Source organism: Phyllobates terribilis, unplaced genomic scaffold (genome assembly GCF_046119375.1).
Source record: "Phyllobates terribilis strain yellow unplaced genomic scaffold, ASM4611937v1 Scaffold_9__5_contigs__length_417890890, whole genome shotgun sequence".
NCBI classification, from domain to species: domain Eukaryota; kingdom Metazoa; phylum Chordata; class Amphibia; order Anura; family Dendrobatidae; genus Phyllobates; species Phyllobates terribilis.
The window spans coordinates 179,534,031-179,551,285 of NW_027362769.1; the positions used below are offsets into that span (position 1 = coordinate 179,534,031).

A 17,255-nucleotide genomic window follows, 5' to 3' on the forward strand; every position below is an offset into this window, starting at 1 on the left:
ATATTCTTGTACATAGAGGGCAGTATTATAGTAGTTATATTCTTGTACATAGGGAGCAGTATTATAGTAGTTATATTCTTGTACATAGAGGGCAGTATTATAGTAGTTATATTCTTGTACATAGGGAGCAGTATTATAGTAGTTATATTCTTGTACATAGGAGCAGTATTATAGTAGTTATATTCTTGTACATAGGAGCAGTATTATAGTAGTTATATTCTTGTACATAGGAGCAGTATTATAGTAGTTATATTCTTGTACATAGGGGCAGTATTATAGTAGTTATATTCTTGTACATAGAGGGCAGTATTATAGTAGTTATATTCTTGTACATAGGAGCAGTATTATAGTAGTTATATTCTTGTACATAGAGGGCAGTATTATAGTAGTTATATTCTTGTACATAGGGAGCAGTATTATAGTAGTTATATTCTTGTACATAGGGAGCAGTATTATAGTAGTTATATTCTTGTACATAGGGAGCAGTATTATAGTAGTTATATTCTTGTACATAGAGGGCAGTATTATAGTAGTTATATTCTTGTATATAGGAGCAGTATTATAGTAGTTATATTCTTGTACATAGGAGCAGTATTATAGTAGTTATATTCTTGTACATAGGGGCAGTATTATAGTAGTTATATTCTTGTACATAGGAGCAGTATTATAGTAGTTATATTCTTGTATATAGGAGCAGTATTATAGTAGTTATATTCTTGTACATAGGGAGCAGTATTATAGTAGTTATATTCTTGTACATAGGGGCAGTATTATAGTAGTTATATTCTTGTACATAGGGGCAGTATTATAGTAGTTATATTCTTGTACATAGGGAGCAGTATTATAGTAGTTATATTCTTGTACATAGGGGCAGTATTATAGTAGTTATATTCTTGTACATAGGGGCAGTATTATAGTAGTTATATTCTTGTACATAGGGGCAGTATTATAGCAGTTATATTCTTGTACATAGGGAGCAGTATTATAGTAGTTATATTCTTGTATATAGGAGCAGTATTATAGTAGTTATATTCTTGTACATAGGGAGCAGTATTATAGTAGTTATATTCTTGTACATAGGGGCAGTATTATAGTAGTTATATTCTTGTACATAGGGTAGGGGCAGTATTATAGTAGTTATATTCTTGTACATAGGGAGCAGTATTATAGTAGTTATATTCTTGTACATGGGAGCAGTATTATAGTAGTTATATTCTTGTACATAGGAGCAGTATTATAGTAGTTATATTCTTGTACATAGGAGCAGTATTATAGTAGTTATATTCTTGTACATAGGAGCAGTATTATAGTAGTTATATTCTTGTACATAGGGGCAGTATTATAGTAGTTATATTCTTGTACATAGGGGCAGTATTATAGCAGTTATATTCTTGTACATAGGGAGCAGTATTATAGTAGTTATATTGTTGTATATAGGAGCAGTATTATAGTAGTTATATTCTTGTACATAGGGAGCAGTATTATAGTAGTTATATTCTTGTACATAGGGGCAGTATTATAGTAGTTATATTCTTGTACATAGGGGCAGTATTATAGTAGTTATATTCTTGTACATAGGGAGCAGTATTATAGTAGTTATATTCTTGTACATGGGAGCAGTATTATAGTAGTTATATTCTTGTACATAGGAGCAGTATTATAGTAGTTATATTCTTGTACATAGGAGCAGTATTATAGTAGTTATATTCTTGTACATAGGAGCAGTATTATAGTAGTTATATTCTTGTACATAGGGAGCAGTATTATAGTAGTTATATTCTTGTACATAGGAGTAGTATTATAGTAGTTATATTCTTGTACATAGGGGCAGTATTATAGTAGTTATATTGTTGTACATAGGAGCAGTATTATAGTAGTTATTTTCTAGTGCATAGGGGCAGTATTATAGTAGTTATATTCTTGTACATAGGGGGCATTATTATAGTAGTTATATTCTTGTGCATAGGGGCAGTATTATAGTAGTTATATTCTTGTATATAGGAGCAGTATTATAGTAGTTATATTCTTGTACATAGAGGCAGTATTATAGTAGTTATATTCTTGTACATAGGAGCAGTATTATAGCAGTTATATTCTTGTACATAGAGGCAGTATTATAGTAGTTATATTCTTGTACATAGGAGCAGTATTATAGCAGTTATATTCTTGTACATAGAGGCAGTATTATAGTAGTTATATTCTTGTACATAGGAGCAGTATTATAGCAGTTATATTCTTGTACATAGAGGCAGTATTATAGTAGTTATATTCTTGTACATAGGAGCAGTATTATAGCAGTTATATTCTTGTACATAGGAGCAGTATTATAGTAGTTATATTCTTGTACATAGGAGCAGTATTATAGTAGTTATATTCTTGTACATAGGGAGCAGTATTATAGTAGTTATATTCTTGTACATAGGAGTAGTATTATAGTAGTTATATTCTTGTACATAGGGGCAGTATTATAGTAGTTATATTGTTGTACATAGGAGCAGTATTATAGTAGTTATTTTCTAGTGCATAGGGGCAGTATTATAGTAGTTATATTCTTGTACATAGGAGCAGTATTATAGTAGTTATATTCTTGTACATAGGGGGCATTATTATAGTAGTTATATTCTTGTGCATAGGGGCAGTATTATAGTAGTTATATTCTTGTATATAGGAGCAGTATTATAGTAGTTATATTCTTGTACATAAGGGGCAGTATTATAGTAGTTATATTCTTGTACATAGGAGTAGTATTATAGTAGTTATATTCTTGTACATAAGGGGTAGTATTATAGCAGTTATATTCTTGTACATAGGGGCAGTATTATAGCAGTTATATTTTTGTATATAGGGGCAGTATTATAGTAGTTATATTCTTGTATATAGGAGCAGTATTATAGTAGTTATATTCTTGTACATAAGGGGTAGTATTATAGCAGTTATATTCTTGTACATAGGGGCAGTATTATAGCAGTTATATTTTTGTACATAGGGGCAGTATTATAGTAGTTATATTCTTGTATATAGGAGCAGTATTATAGTAGTTATATTGTTGTACATAGGAGCAGTATTATAGCAGTTATATTCTTGTACATAGAGGCAGTATTATAGTAGTTATATTCTTGTACATAGGAGCAGTATTATAGCAGTTATATTCTTGTACATAGAGGCAGTATTATAGCAGTTATATTTTTGTACATTACAGTAACAAAAATGTCTTAAAACATTCTCTCTCTCTCATTATTCTGGCATTTGGCGAATATTAAACATTATGGTATAATCCTAATTGTCCTAAAACAGGAAAGGTTTATTCTGATTTCATGTCGGATATTGAGAGAAACCTGCAGACATGTCTTTTTATATAGTGTATGGTAGCTTCTGGTTTTGACTGTACACATTACATGTTACTGTTACATTCTTGTCTATTTTTTCATGGCTTTATTTCTGCTTCTTTTCAGGACTGATTATTCACGAGGGACCTTCAGTTTATCGGATATTTAAGCGCTGGCAAGCAGTGAACCAACAATGGAAAGTTCTCAACTATGACAAGTCTAAAGATTTGGAGGATCAGAAATTAGGAAGTAGCCAACGTACAAACCAACGCACTTCAACCCAGACTAATAACTCCGCCATTACCACTGCTGGCACAGGAAATAATTCTCTGACTGGGGACAGTGGTGGGCATGGGGGCTCCATGTCTGACCATCACTGTGCTTACACTTTTTTTCACATCCTCAGCCATCTCAGACCACACGAACAGAGGAGCCAAACTAGTACTAACAGAGAGTTTGTCATGAGAGTGACCACTGTCTGAGGTTACCCCAAGGCCTTATCTGGGAGATGTGTGCCTTGTCTTGAAAATCAATGCCTCAGCTCAACCTTCTCGAAGGGCAGAAGGCGCAAAAGAGGTGATGGAGGCTGTTGTGCTGGTCCATGGTTTTTCCGAAAGTGCAATATGGGCCGTATCCTGATAAAAGACGTAGCAGCATGACTATTGCACTCATTTGATCTGGAGGTTCTTGCAGTCACCAAATCCACATGGGGAGAGTTAAATCGACCCCGTGAGAAGCCCCCCATTTAGCAATTTCTGTCTGCAGTCCGAGAATTTCTACTCTTACAAGTCGCTGCTCGGTTGTCAGCAGAAATACAGCATAAGCACAAAGGTGTTTTCTGTTAAATGTTTTTGATAAAATGTGCACTACGCTCCAGCGTCTGTTGTGGAGATCCTCTCTGATTTAGGTAATGCCCCGGAGGTTTCCAGGGATTGCGGCTCAGAGTCAGTGTGCAGCAGGTAAAGCTCGTGCAATTCTCTTTTAGTATTTTGATTTATCAGGAAAGTAAATAAGAAACCTGTTGGGTGTTTGCTCTCAAAATTTTTGAAAAATTTTTCATCCCAATGATTCCTAAAGTTAAAAAAAAAAAAGAGAAGATTTTTAGCACAAGTGATTTCCCAATATAAGGCTAATTCTTACAAATTTCTGCCTCAATTCAGCACAACATTCGTGAAAATCGTTTACAGCTGCCAGAATTACATTCAGTCATTTTTCCTGGTCCTCAAGATCAGGTTACAGCAGGTAAAGCCCATACAATTCCGTATGTTGTCTTTTTACCGCAAAAACATTGACTCCCTGACTGTGTTTCTCTTATTCTCAGATTCAGGTGATACTTATTTATTCAGTTTTTGCTACTTTAATACATTTGATTTCTCCATAGGCAGAATAATCAAATTCCCTTTTACAATAATTTGGGATTTTATCTGCTGCTGCTTTGTGTAATATCCAAGAATCCAATAATCACTTTAGTTTCTACCATAAAATTTTGATCAGAAGAGATAATTCCCCCTATTCTGCATAGCTAGGATACAATGCATTGGTCTTCATGATTAAGTCTCTTCTGTTCTCTTAATCCTTTGATACATTGTTTCAGATTACTCCATTGTTATTCCTGTTTATGGGCACAGTTGATTTCTCTCTAGTTTAAGAGATTACTCAGAAGTTGTCTATATAATGGCAGGAACTGGAGACCTTGTTCTTCCTCCTGATGCCGTGTGAGTGCATTAATAACATTATTACCACAGCACAAGGATAGCAGAAGGATTAAGAAGTGGTAAAATCCCAGACCGAGGAAAAATGTAAAAAGTTTGTTCTCATGTTGCATCTTCTGGAGCTCTCCGCTCCCCCAATTCTCAGCTTCTTGCTTTTCCAGGGGCGGCGCACTCCTGATGATTGACAGTCCGGAGAGCGGCATCCAAGCGAGCAGAGGCAGTGCAACATCAGAAGAGCGCAGGTCATGCATAGATCTGCCCGGCTTCAGAGAGCTCCTTGCAAGCACTAAAGCAAAGAGGTTGCAAACTCGTGCAACCACCGCTGGTGGACTGCAGAGGTGGTCGGTAACCTTATCAACCAGCTATAAATTCTAGAATTAAAAATCCCTCCGTTCTTGAGAACAGAGAGGATTTTTAATAATAAGACTTAAAAGTTGCTTGTTTTTTTTTGACAAACACTTTGCAATATTAACCATTTCACAAGATAAGAAAACCCTTTTAAAGTTCCAAGCAAGGTGAAAATAGAAGAGCACAATACTTTGCAATGTCTTATAGCACAATGGTCGGGGAGAAAATGGCAACACCCATGAAATCGAGATCCAGCCGTACATTGCTCCATTGATTTTCAGATGAGAGTAGTCATCCGTCCAATATCTCTAATACTGTGGATAGTACTGTATTCACCCACTGTTAGCAGTGAGAATACGGACACATTGTAACATGGGGTTCGCACCCTAAAACCTGATACAGTGTGAGCTTCTAGCGCTGAGAAAGTGAAGGATGTAGCAGAGCTGAACTTGTTATTTTTTTTTTATACTCCTGGTGGCCACACATACCACATTTTGATATTACAACTAATCATACTAAATAACACACTCGGCTCTGCTGCATCTGTATGTCTGTGGGATCCTATGCATTTTATGTCTGCGTGTAATCACCAGTTATACATGGAAGGCCTAAGCTATGTAGTAGAGTGATACAAAAATATATGTTTTGTCGGTTGCCTTTTTTTTTTTTTTATTTGACCCATTGCTACCATAATTAAAACAAAAAACCATTTTGGATACCAAATCAATAAACATTGCCAAAATGTAACACTGTGCATGCTTCATTTACAAGAATGGCCGCATTTAAAGATCGAGTGCAGCAAATGTTACAAAATTGGGTGATGTGGTGAAACGAAAGCCCTTGTATATGGATCTGCTCTGGTCTGGAATAGGCTGCCTACAGTTTACTGCCATAGAACACGTCTCTTTTATAAATCAGACAACACCCCCCAATCGTTATCGAGCTGATGCCTTATATATTTGCCATCTGAGATGAGCTCGCACCATATTCGATTCTACAGTAGATCCGCTGATCTCAGGAGAGTTTGATCTGGCTAACTAGGAGATCATTCGCAGAAATTTTGGCTGAATTGTGGAAAAAAATCCAAAAAAGTTTATGCAAGTTGCAAAGTTTTCGGATGGAAATTCTGAACCTCGTTCTTGGATTTTTTTCTCTTTGCAACAGGTTGAACATTTTGTGCTTTTACTGTTGCATTAAAATCTGTGACGACCATGTATTGTCTCTGTCTCGTGTTCTGGCTGAGAGCGATAGTAACTATTCATGAAAAGAGGCTGGTTGATGAGGACCTGCGGAAGACAACGACAATGAGGCTTATGAGTAATTATTGAGGTGTTTGCATTTCTTGGTTTATGAGTTCCTTCCAAGTCATTTCATTCTACCGTATCTTCTAGAGGGAGTATGATCTAGAGCGGTGGTCTCCTGTCTACGTCTCTTCAAATTGTAAAAACTACAATGTTTTCACATGTGATTCTTTTATGATCAGAGGAGACACGTTGGTTAGAGGCCACAAATCCTCAAGATTGTTCTGAAGTGTCTTCTATAATCCTGCTTCTTCTGGATTAGTATGGGGCATTCACTGAGTAGGTTTCTTATAAAGGCATGTGCTTTCCTGATCACCGTCCTGGGCACATAATCTATATGTCCCCGGAAACATCTTCTGAAAAAAAATTGTGTCTTCTTTCTAAAGGAACGTCTTACTTGAGGAAAGACCTTTTATTCTAGATAGGTCAATTAAATAGCGACTTTTTCATGAGTGTCTCCTTATTGAAGGACCTTCTAAAAGAGTTGTTTTCTAAAGCGAGTATCTTATAGAAAAAGTAAGTACCTTCAAGTCATTTACGGAAGTGAAGAAGAGGAGATACATTCTAAAATGATGTCCTCTGGAATGGACACGTAATTATTGAGTTGTCTTTTCTTGAATAACAGCCTTATAGAGAGTTGTGTCTTTGCTTTCCAGAATCAGGTTTAGGTACAGTGGCATGTAGAAGTTCGGGCCCGATCTGGTCAAAATTCCTGTTATTGTGAACAGTTAAGCAAGTTGAAGATGAAATTATCTCTAAAAGGACCTAAAGTTACAGATGACACATTTCCTTTGTATTTTAGGCAACAACAAAAAAACATTTTTAATTTTTGACATTTTAGAAGTTACTAAAAGGACAATGGGCCAATGCAAAAGTTTGGGCACCCTGCATGGTTAGTACCTAATAAGCATACTAGCCAAAAAAAAAAACATTTCTCTTGGAACAAGAAAAGAACACATAAGTCACAATCATTAAGATCCCATGACAAATTAGTCATGTATGTACCAAGAAGTCCATACATGACTAATTTGCCATGGGATCATTATGATTATGGTTAGTACCTGGTAGCGCCCCCTTTGAAAGTATCACAGCTTGTAAACACTTTTTGTAGCCAGACAAGAGTCTTTCAGTTCTTGTCTGAGGGATTTTCCTCCGTTCTTCCTTGGAGAATTCTTCCAGTTCTGTGAGATTCCTGGGGCGTCTTGCATCCTCTGCTATTTTGAGCTCTAGCCACAGATTTTCAATGATGTTCAGATCACGGGACTGTGAGGGCCATTGTAAAACCTTCAGCTTGCGCCTTTTGAGGTCATCTATTGTGGATTTTGTCGTGTGATTAGGATCATTATCCATTTGTAGAATCATCCTCTTTTCAACTTCAGCTTTTTTACAGATGGTGTTATGTTTGTATCAAGAATTTGTTGAAATTTCATTGAATCCATTCTCCCCTCTACCCGTGAAATGTTCCCCGTGCCATTGGCTGCAACACAACCCCAAAGCATGATTGATCCACCCCCATGCTTAATTGTTGGCGGGATGTTCTTTACCTGAAATTCTGTGCCATTCTCCACACATACCTTTGATCATTGTGGCCATAGAGTTCTGTTTTACCTCATCGGTCCACAGGACTTGTTTCCAAAATGCGTCAGGCTTGTTTAGATGTTTTTTTGCATAATTCTGATGCTGAATTTTATTTTGAGGACGCAGGAGAGATTTTCTTCTGATGACTCTTCCATGAAAGACATATTTTTGCAGGCGTCTCTAAACAGTAGAATAATGTACCACAACTCCAGAGTCTGTTAAATCTTTTTGAAGGTCTTTTGCAGTCAAGCGGGAGTTTTGATTTGCCTCTTTAGCAATCCTACGGGCAGCTCTCATTGAAATTTTGCTTGGTCTTCCAGACCTTATCTTGACCTCCACTGAAGCCATAATCCTAACGGGCTAATTAAGGTCTGAAACCTTGGTCAAAGATATCTGAGAACACAATCTCCAAGGGTGCTCAAACTTTTGCTTCAGCCCATTTTCCTTTTTGTAATTTTTAAAATGTAAAAGATTAAAATGTATATATTTTTTGTCTAAAATACAAATGAAATGTGTCATCTGTAACTTTATGCCCTTTAGAGATCGTTTCATCTTCAACTTGCTTAACTCTTCACAATAACAGTAATTTTGACCAGGGGTGTCCAAACTTTTTAATGCCACTGTATTATGTGCTGAAGCAAGTGATGACTTTCAGTTGGCTGTGATAGTATTGTAGGCTGATGAATGAGGGGTTTTGTAGAAAGTATTTATAAGTTTCTTTAGGAAATAATTTTTCATTTGAGTTTCTATTGAATGGTTTTAGGGATTGGAGACGATTTTCTGAGTAGAGTTCATGATATATGGTAGTGAATGTCTTCTCGAGTGAGCACATGAGCTCACCACCTCCGCACTCCCTACAAGACACTTGTCTCTTTTAGTGAGCACCTTGGTGATGAATGCTTTTGGGGTTAATTGTATACCAAGAGATTAGTTAATGTCTTCAATCGGGTTGATGTTACACACTGCCCCATGTATCCTGCGCTCTGCTTCCTTCATTTCAGTCCGCTGCCCTCTGTTGTGCTCCACATTGGGTGTGCAGGTTGCCTGGCACAGCTTAGAGAAATCATCTCCCTAATCCTATTTAAGGCTGATTAGGACACACCTGTGTTTTAGGATTAGACTCCCGAGTCCTGTGTTGGTGTGCTCCACCATCTGTGTACACACGTGGTCAAAATTGTTGGTACCCCTCGTTTAATGAAATAAAAACCCACAATGGTCAAGGAAATAACTTGAATCTGACAAAATAATAAATAAAAAATCTATGAAAATGAACAAACGAAAGTCAGACATTGCTTTTCTGCTTCCACAGAATTTAAAAAAAAATTAAACTCATGAAATCGGCCTGGACAGAAATGATGGTACCCCTGAAAATAATGTGACAAAAGGGACATGTTTAATCACGTTGTGTCCACTAATTAGCATCACAGGTGTCTACAATCTTGTAGTCAGTCAGTGGGCCTGTATATAGGGCTACAGATACTCACTGTGCTGTTTGGTGACATGGTGTGTACCACACTCAACATGGACCAGAGGAAGCAATGGAAAGAGTTGTCTCAGGAGATTAGAAAGAAAATTATAGACAAGCATGTTAAAGGTAAAGGTTATAAGACCATCTCCAAGCAGCTTGATGTTCCTGTGACTACAGTTGCACATATTATTCAGAAATTTAAGATCCATGGGACTGTAGCCAACCTCCCTGGACGTGGCCGCAGGAGGAAAATTGATGACAAATCAAAGAGACAGATAATACGAATGGTAGCAAAAGAACCCAGGATAATTTCTAAAGAGATTAAAGGTGAACTTCAAGCTCAAGGAACATCAGTGTCAGTTCGCACCATCTGTCGTTGTTTGATCCAAAGTGGACTTCATGGGAAACGACCAAGGAGAACACCATTGTTGAAAAAAAATCGTAAAAAAGCTAGACTGGAATTTGCCAAACTATATGTTGACAAGCCACAAAGCTTCTGGGAGAATGTCCTATGGACAAATGAGACATAAATGGAAGTTTTTGGCAAGGCACATCAGCTCTATGTTCACAGACAGGAAAATGAAGCATATCAAGAAAAGAACACTGTCCCTACTGTGAAACATGGTGGAGGCTCTGTTATGTTCTGGGGCTGCTTTGCTGCATCTGGCACAGGGTGTCTTGAATCTGTGCAGGGTACAATGAAATCTCAAGACTATCAAGGGATTCTAGAGAGAAATGTGCTGCCCAGTGTCAGAAAGCGTGGTCTCAGTCGCAGGTCATGGGTCTTGCAACAGGATAATGACCCAAAACGCACAGCTAAAAACACCCAAGAATGGAGAAGAGGAAAACATTGGACTATTCTGAAGTGGCTTCTATGAGCCCTGACCTAAATCCTATTGAGCATCTTTGGAAAGAGCTGAAACATGGAAAAGGCAACCTTCAAACACGAGACAGCTGGAGCAGTTTGCTCATGAGGAGTCGGCCGAAATACCTGTGGAGAGGTGCAGAAGTCTCATTGACAGTTACAGGAATCGTTTGATTGCAGTGATCGCCTCAAAAGGTTCTTCAATAAAATATTAAGTTAAGAAGAAGAAGAACCATCATTTCTGTCCAGGCCGATTTCATGAGGTTAATTGTTTTAAAAATTCTGTGGAAGCAGAAAAGCAATGTCTGACCTTCATCTGTTCATTTTCATAGCACCAACAATTTTGACCACGTGTGTGTATTGTGCTTTAGCTGCAGGATTCCACTTCTCCTGTCCTGCTGCTTCTGTGATTGATGTCTGCCCAAATCCTCATGGTCCCACGTGACTTAGAAGAAGCTGCACCGACGATCGCGGTCAATGTGCCCAATGGAACCAAATTCTTAGTGGATCGACCTCAGCAGATGAGCCTTACAGCTGGGCATCTTGGGTGATGCAACCGATGAATCTGTACTTTCTGATATTAGTATTTTATTGGGAGACTTCCTTCTAGAGCAGGGATGTCAAACTCAAATACGCCGAGGGCCAAAACTAAAAGCTTAGACAAAGTCATAGGCCAACCTTGATATTTATTAAAAAAATGTCTACAATCGAGAACTTTTTTCCTTATCGTCAAATATAACGATCAGCTTTTTCATATGGAAACAAACTTAAAGGGGTTGTCTCATGAACAAAATACATTTTAATTAATAGATATTAGAATAACATTATATTACTCCAATATTTTATGCAATAGCAGTAAAAAGCATATGGCCCAATTGCCTAATTTAAATATGTAATAACAAAGGATAAAAAACCTTGAGTAATTACAGATAATAAAGTATGATTCAAACAAAAGTGCCCCCAAACACAGTTTAACGCCCCCAAAGTGAATTCCTCCATATGCATGGTATGATGATCCTACTATACCCCTCCTCCCTCAATCCCCCCAACAAAGAATGGTGACCCCATCACAGTATGATTCTCCAACTGTAATCTCCACACAGCCCTCCATACAGTATAATGGGCCCCACTTAGTCCTCCATACAGTATAATGGCCCCACATACTCCTCCATACAGTATAATGGTCCCCACATAGTCCTCCATACAGTATAATGGCCCCACATAGTCCTCCATACAGTATAATGGACCCACATAGTCCTCCATATAGTATAATGGACCCACATAGTCCTCCATACAGTATAACGGCCCCACATAGTCCTCCATACAGAATAATGGACCCACACAGTCCTCCATACAGTATAATGGCCCCACATAGCCCTCCATACAGTATAATGGCCCCACATAGTTCTCCATACAGTATATTGGGCCTCACATAGTCCTCCATACAGTATTATGGCCCCACATAGTCCTCCATACAGTATAATGGCCCCACCTAGTCCTCCATACAGTATAATGGCCCCACATAGTCCTCCATACAGTATAATGGACCCACATAGTCCTCCATACAGTATAATGGCCCCACATAGTCCTCCATACAGTATAATGGCCCCACATACTCCTCCATACAGAATAATGGGCCCACATAGTCCTCCATACAGTATAATGAGCCTCACATAGTCATCCATATAGTATAATGGCCCCACATAGTCCTCCATACAGTATAATGGGCCCCACATAGTCCTCCATACAGTATAATGGCCCCACATAGTCCTCCATACAGTATAATGGCCCCACATAGTCCTCCATACAGTATAATGGACCCACATAGTCCTCCATATAGTATAATGGCCCCACATAGTCCTCCATACAGTATAATGGACCCACATAGTCCTCCATACAGCATAATGGGCCCCACATAGTCCTCCATACAGTATAATGGCCCCACATACTCCTCCATACAGTATAATGGGCCCCACATAGTCCTCCATACAGTATAATGGCCCCACATAGTTCTCCATACAGTATAATGGCCCCACATAGTCCTCCATACAGTATAATGGACCCACATAGTCCTCCATATAGTATAATGGCCCCACATAGTCCTCCATACAGTATAATGGACCCACATAGTCCTCCATACAGCATAATGGGCCCCACATAGTCCTCCATACAGTATAATGGCCCCACATACTCCTCCATACAGTATAATGGGCCCCACATAGTCCTCCATACAGTATAATGGCCCCACATAGTCCTCCATACAGTATAATGGACCCACATAGTCCTCCATATAGTATAATGGCCCCACATAGTCCTCCATACAGTATAACGGCCCCACATAGTCCTCCATACAGAATAATGGACCCACACAGTCCTCCATACAGTATAATGGCCCCACATAGTTCTCCATACAGTATAATGGACCCACATAGTCCTCCATACAGTATAATGGACCCACATAGTCCTCCATATAGTATAATGGCCCCACATAGTCCTCCATACAGTATAACGGCCCCACATAGTCCTCCATACAGAATAATGGGCCCACATAGTCCTCCATACAGTATAATGAGCCTCACATAGTCCTCCATATAGTATAATGGCCCCACATAGTTCTCCATACAGTATAACGGCCCCACATAGTCCTCCATACAGAATAATGGACCCACACAGTCCTCCATACAGTATAATGGCCCCACATAGTCCTCCATACAGAATAATAGGCCCCACATTAAAAAAAAAAAGAAATACTCCCCTCTGCCCGTTCCCCCTCTGTTCCGGTTTCTTCATGGTGTCTTCAGATCTTCTGCACATATTGGTACAGTGGGCGCATTGTAATGACATCATCGCGCCCGCTGCGCTGAGACCTCAGACACAGAGGGAGAATGACGGGAGAAGGGAGCGTCAGCTGATGCTTCTTCCTCCATCATTTCTTTCACTTGTATCATCTAGGATTCCGATATAGGTGAAAGTGCAATGCCGGGTGAAATAGTGATGCGGGGTGGGCCAGATATACTGGGGGACCAGCTTGGCATCGCGGGCCAAATTTACTCACCCTACAGGCCAGAGTTTGACATGTGTTCTAGAGGGAGGAATAGGAATCTTCTGGAAGCATAAATATTTTTGTGAGTTAAAGAATTAGGAAAAAAGGGATTAAACTTCATGAGATGATTCATCGTTTTACATAAAGAGAGATTGGCTATCAGTTTCCAGATCTGTGTCTTCTGCAACGTCTTCAGTACAATTTACAGAGGTGATAACCCGAGCGCTTTCTTCACTGACAATCTCTTAAAGTGATTAGTTTTCTGAAGTGATGGTAAGTTAAAAAAAAATGACTGACCGTAACATAAACGGGAACGATTGTGCTGGAGAGCGATTTACCTGGTATGTGAGCAAAGCCGAGCTAAATAGATAAATATGACCCAGCACCACATTATATCTAAATACGTGCTTGTGCCAAAATCCCCATAAGAGCAATGAGAAAAAAAGAGACAAGGGACAAAGCGGGCACCAAGCACGTAAATAATCAAATATAGAAACAATGTAATGAAAACATTATAGAATTTTTATTAACATTAGGACATTCCTAATGTTAATAAAATTTCTATAATGTTTTCATTACATTGTTTCTATATTTGATTATTTACGTGCTTGGTGCCCGCTTTGTCCCTTGTCTCTTCTTTTAGCAAAGCCGAGCTGTGGCTTTTCCTAAACCGGGGTCAGAAGTTTGGTTTTCTGCCCTAGCTCTATGTCTAAATACCCTGGCCCAGTCAAAGTGGCTGCTGGCCCTACCCTCCCACTCAGTATCACATGCCCGGTTTCCACTCGTAGCTTTGCCCCAGTGTCTTCTAGAGTCAACCCACCGCAGAGGAAATGTTTTCTAGAGAGATGAGAATTCTAGAATGATGAGTAAATACGTTCACCAGTCATCCATGAATGTCTTCTAGAGCGAAGGTGAGCGACTACACTGGGGAGTTAATTTCTTCTAGAGTGCCTATTTATTTTAGAGCTAAGATCATATATATTTTTGAGGTACGAGTGAATATTTTCTTTAAATGTCCCCACAAATGATTGTCTTTTAGATATAAATAATGATTTTCTACAGCCTTCGGGCAATTTCTTCTAATCTAGAGGATGAAGCGAACGTCTTGAGATGTCCTGGAGAAGTTCAGATCCATAATTGAGCATCTTCTATAGTCACGATGGACCGACTGCCTATCCCCGTGTCTGCTAGATGGTTGCGTTATTGAGACATTTCTGGAATGGCTTCCGATTCTTTCTAGAAAGACAAGTATCTTCTGAAGACAAATATTTCCCTCAGAAGAATGTCATGGAGTAAAACCACAATCCTACAAATTATATTTATGAGTTTCAGGGGACACAGAAGTGATTTAGTGACTGCACAATTCTGGAAAGCTCCTGACGGAGGGATACGGGGCGTCAGCTGAACCTCAAACTGATTGTTTTCCGGTTCTGGCACCAACAAATACATGATGGAAGTGATCGTCTTCGCAGTTTACTACCTGTTCCTCGTGTCGGCAGACTTTATGCAGAGGTGACAATCAGATTCCCAGTAAAAATATTCAGACTTTGTAGCTAATTAGATGTGAGATGACTTCATTCTGCTTTATTCACCTTTGGCTCCGAATTTCTGTCAATGGCTCTCAAAAGTCAAGATAACAAGATGCTCGCGGCTCGCTGCCAGGTTGGCCTCCTGTCATGCTCTGTATTATATCCATATTCATTGGAGCTGATGAGACTTTTTTGCCAATGGTGTCTAGAACAAGATGCTTTTGTCTTGTTAGAATTGATTCCACAACTACAGACCTACATCTGTTAGCGGAAGCATGAAAATCCCGAACTGTCCCCTATGTCACAGCCACAGGGCGTCCTACACGTCTCTTTCATGGGCTGACGCTGCAGTGCAAGGACATTGGATTTCTTCACACTCTGGATCTGAGCACCTTAATATGACACCCCCAAAAATATAGTAATGGTGTCTTAAAGGAGAAAGATCGGGATGCAAGGAAAATAGTCTGTGTAATCTATTAACTATATAAGATGGATATCCTCCGTCCTCTGATCCCAACTGCCTGGAAGCACCAAATCATGTTACATAGATTGCAGGATATCCTCCGTCCTCTGATCCCTACAGACTAGAATACTACATACTCTAGTAAGAATAATGAACGGATATCCTCCGTCCTCTGATCCCTACAGACTAGAATACTACATACTCTAGTAAGAATAATGAACGGATATCCTCCGTCCTCTGATTCCTGCAGACTAGAATAATACACAATCTACTAAGAATAATGAACGGATATCCTCCGTCCTCTGATCCCTACAGACTAGAATACTACATACTCTAGTAAGAATAATGAATGGATATCCTCCGTCCTCTGATCCCTGCAGACTAGAACATACTCTAGTAAGAATAATGAGCGGATATCCTCCGTCCTCTGATCCCTACAGAGTAGAATACTACAAAATCTACTAAGAATAATGAACGGATATCCTCCGTCCTCTGATCCCTACAGACTAGAATAACACATACTCTAGTAAGAATAATGAACGGATATCCTCTGTCCTCTGATCCCTGCAGACTAGAATAATACATAGTCTAGTAAGAATAATGAACGGATATCCTCCATCCTCTGATCCCTACAGACTAGAATACTACATACTCTAGTAAGAATAATGAACGGATATCCTCCATCCTCTGATCCCTACAGACTAGAATAATACATACTCTAGTAAGAATAATGAACGGATATCCTCCGTCCTCTGATCCCTACAGACTAGAATACTACATACTCTAGTAAGAATAATGAACGGATATCCTCCGTCCTCTGATCCCTACAGACTAGAATACTACATACTCTAGTAAGAATAATGAATGGCTATCCTCCGTCCTCTGATCCCTGCAGACTAGAATAATACATAGTCTAGTAAGAATAATGAACGGATATCCTCCGTCCTCTGATCCCTACAGACTAGAATAATACATACTCTAGTAAGAATAATGATTGGATATCCTCCGTCCTCTGATCCCTGCAGACTAGAATAATACTTAGTCTAGTAAGAATAATGAACGGATATCCTCCGTCCTCTGATCCCTACAGACTAGAATAATACACAGTCTAGTAAGAATAATGAACGGATATCCTCCGTCCTCTCATCCCGACTGCCTGAAAGCGCCGCAGCGTACAGCGAGGTCTAACAAGGCTTTTCAGCAGCGCTCCCTCTATTCCCTACTGATGATATCGCTCATGGGCTCCATGGAGAAGTTTGTTTTGGAGTGAACCTGCAATCTCCTGATCCCTTTAACATTTCGGAGAGTGACAGAAAGTCTCTGAATCTGATCTCTGGACTATTTAGTTGGTCCAGTGAATCTATTCTTGGTATCACAATGGTACATCAGTGTAGTTTTCATGAAGGTTGACTATCTGGAGTGGGTGGTACCCTACACATCCTGAAGCTTGTGTGTCCTTCTAGGATATAATGTAGACGTCAGACCCTCCAGAGCCTGAGACGCGTCGATTCTGCCATCAGACTGGGCTTCTACTAAGCAAACTCCAAGAGGCAAAATCTACAATGTATTCACTATCATCTAAACTGATTCTCGGACTACATCTGACAACTTCTCAACTCCAG

The 17,255-nt window shown here is 39.1% G+C and overlaps 1 protein-coding gene across 1 annotated transcript in view; it reads left to right on the forward strand.

Annotated features, from left to right (window-relative positions):
* Nucleotides 1–6,536, forward strand: part of MARCHF4 (membrane associated ring-CH-type finger 4) — a 92,231-nt gene extending 85,695 nt beyond the window's left edge. The window contains exon 4 of the mRNA XM_073647465.1: nucleotides 3,453–6,536. Within this exon, the coding sequence (XP_073503566.1) occupies nucleotides 3,453–3,808 (356 nt within the window). The 3' untranslated portion in view covers nucleotides 3,809–6,536. The remainder of the gene's footprint in view (nucleotides 1–3,452) is intronic.
* The last annotated feature ends 10,719 nt before the right edge of the window (nucleotides 6,537–17,255 follow it).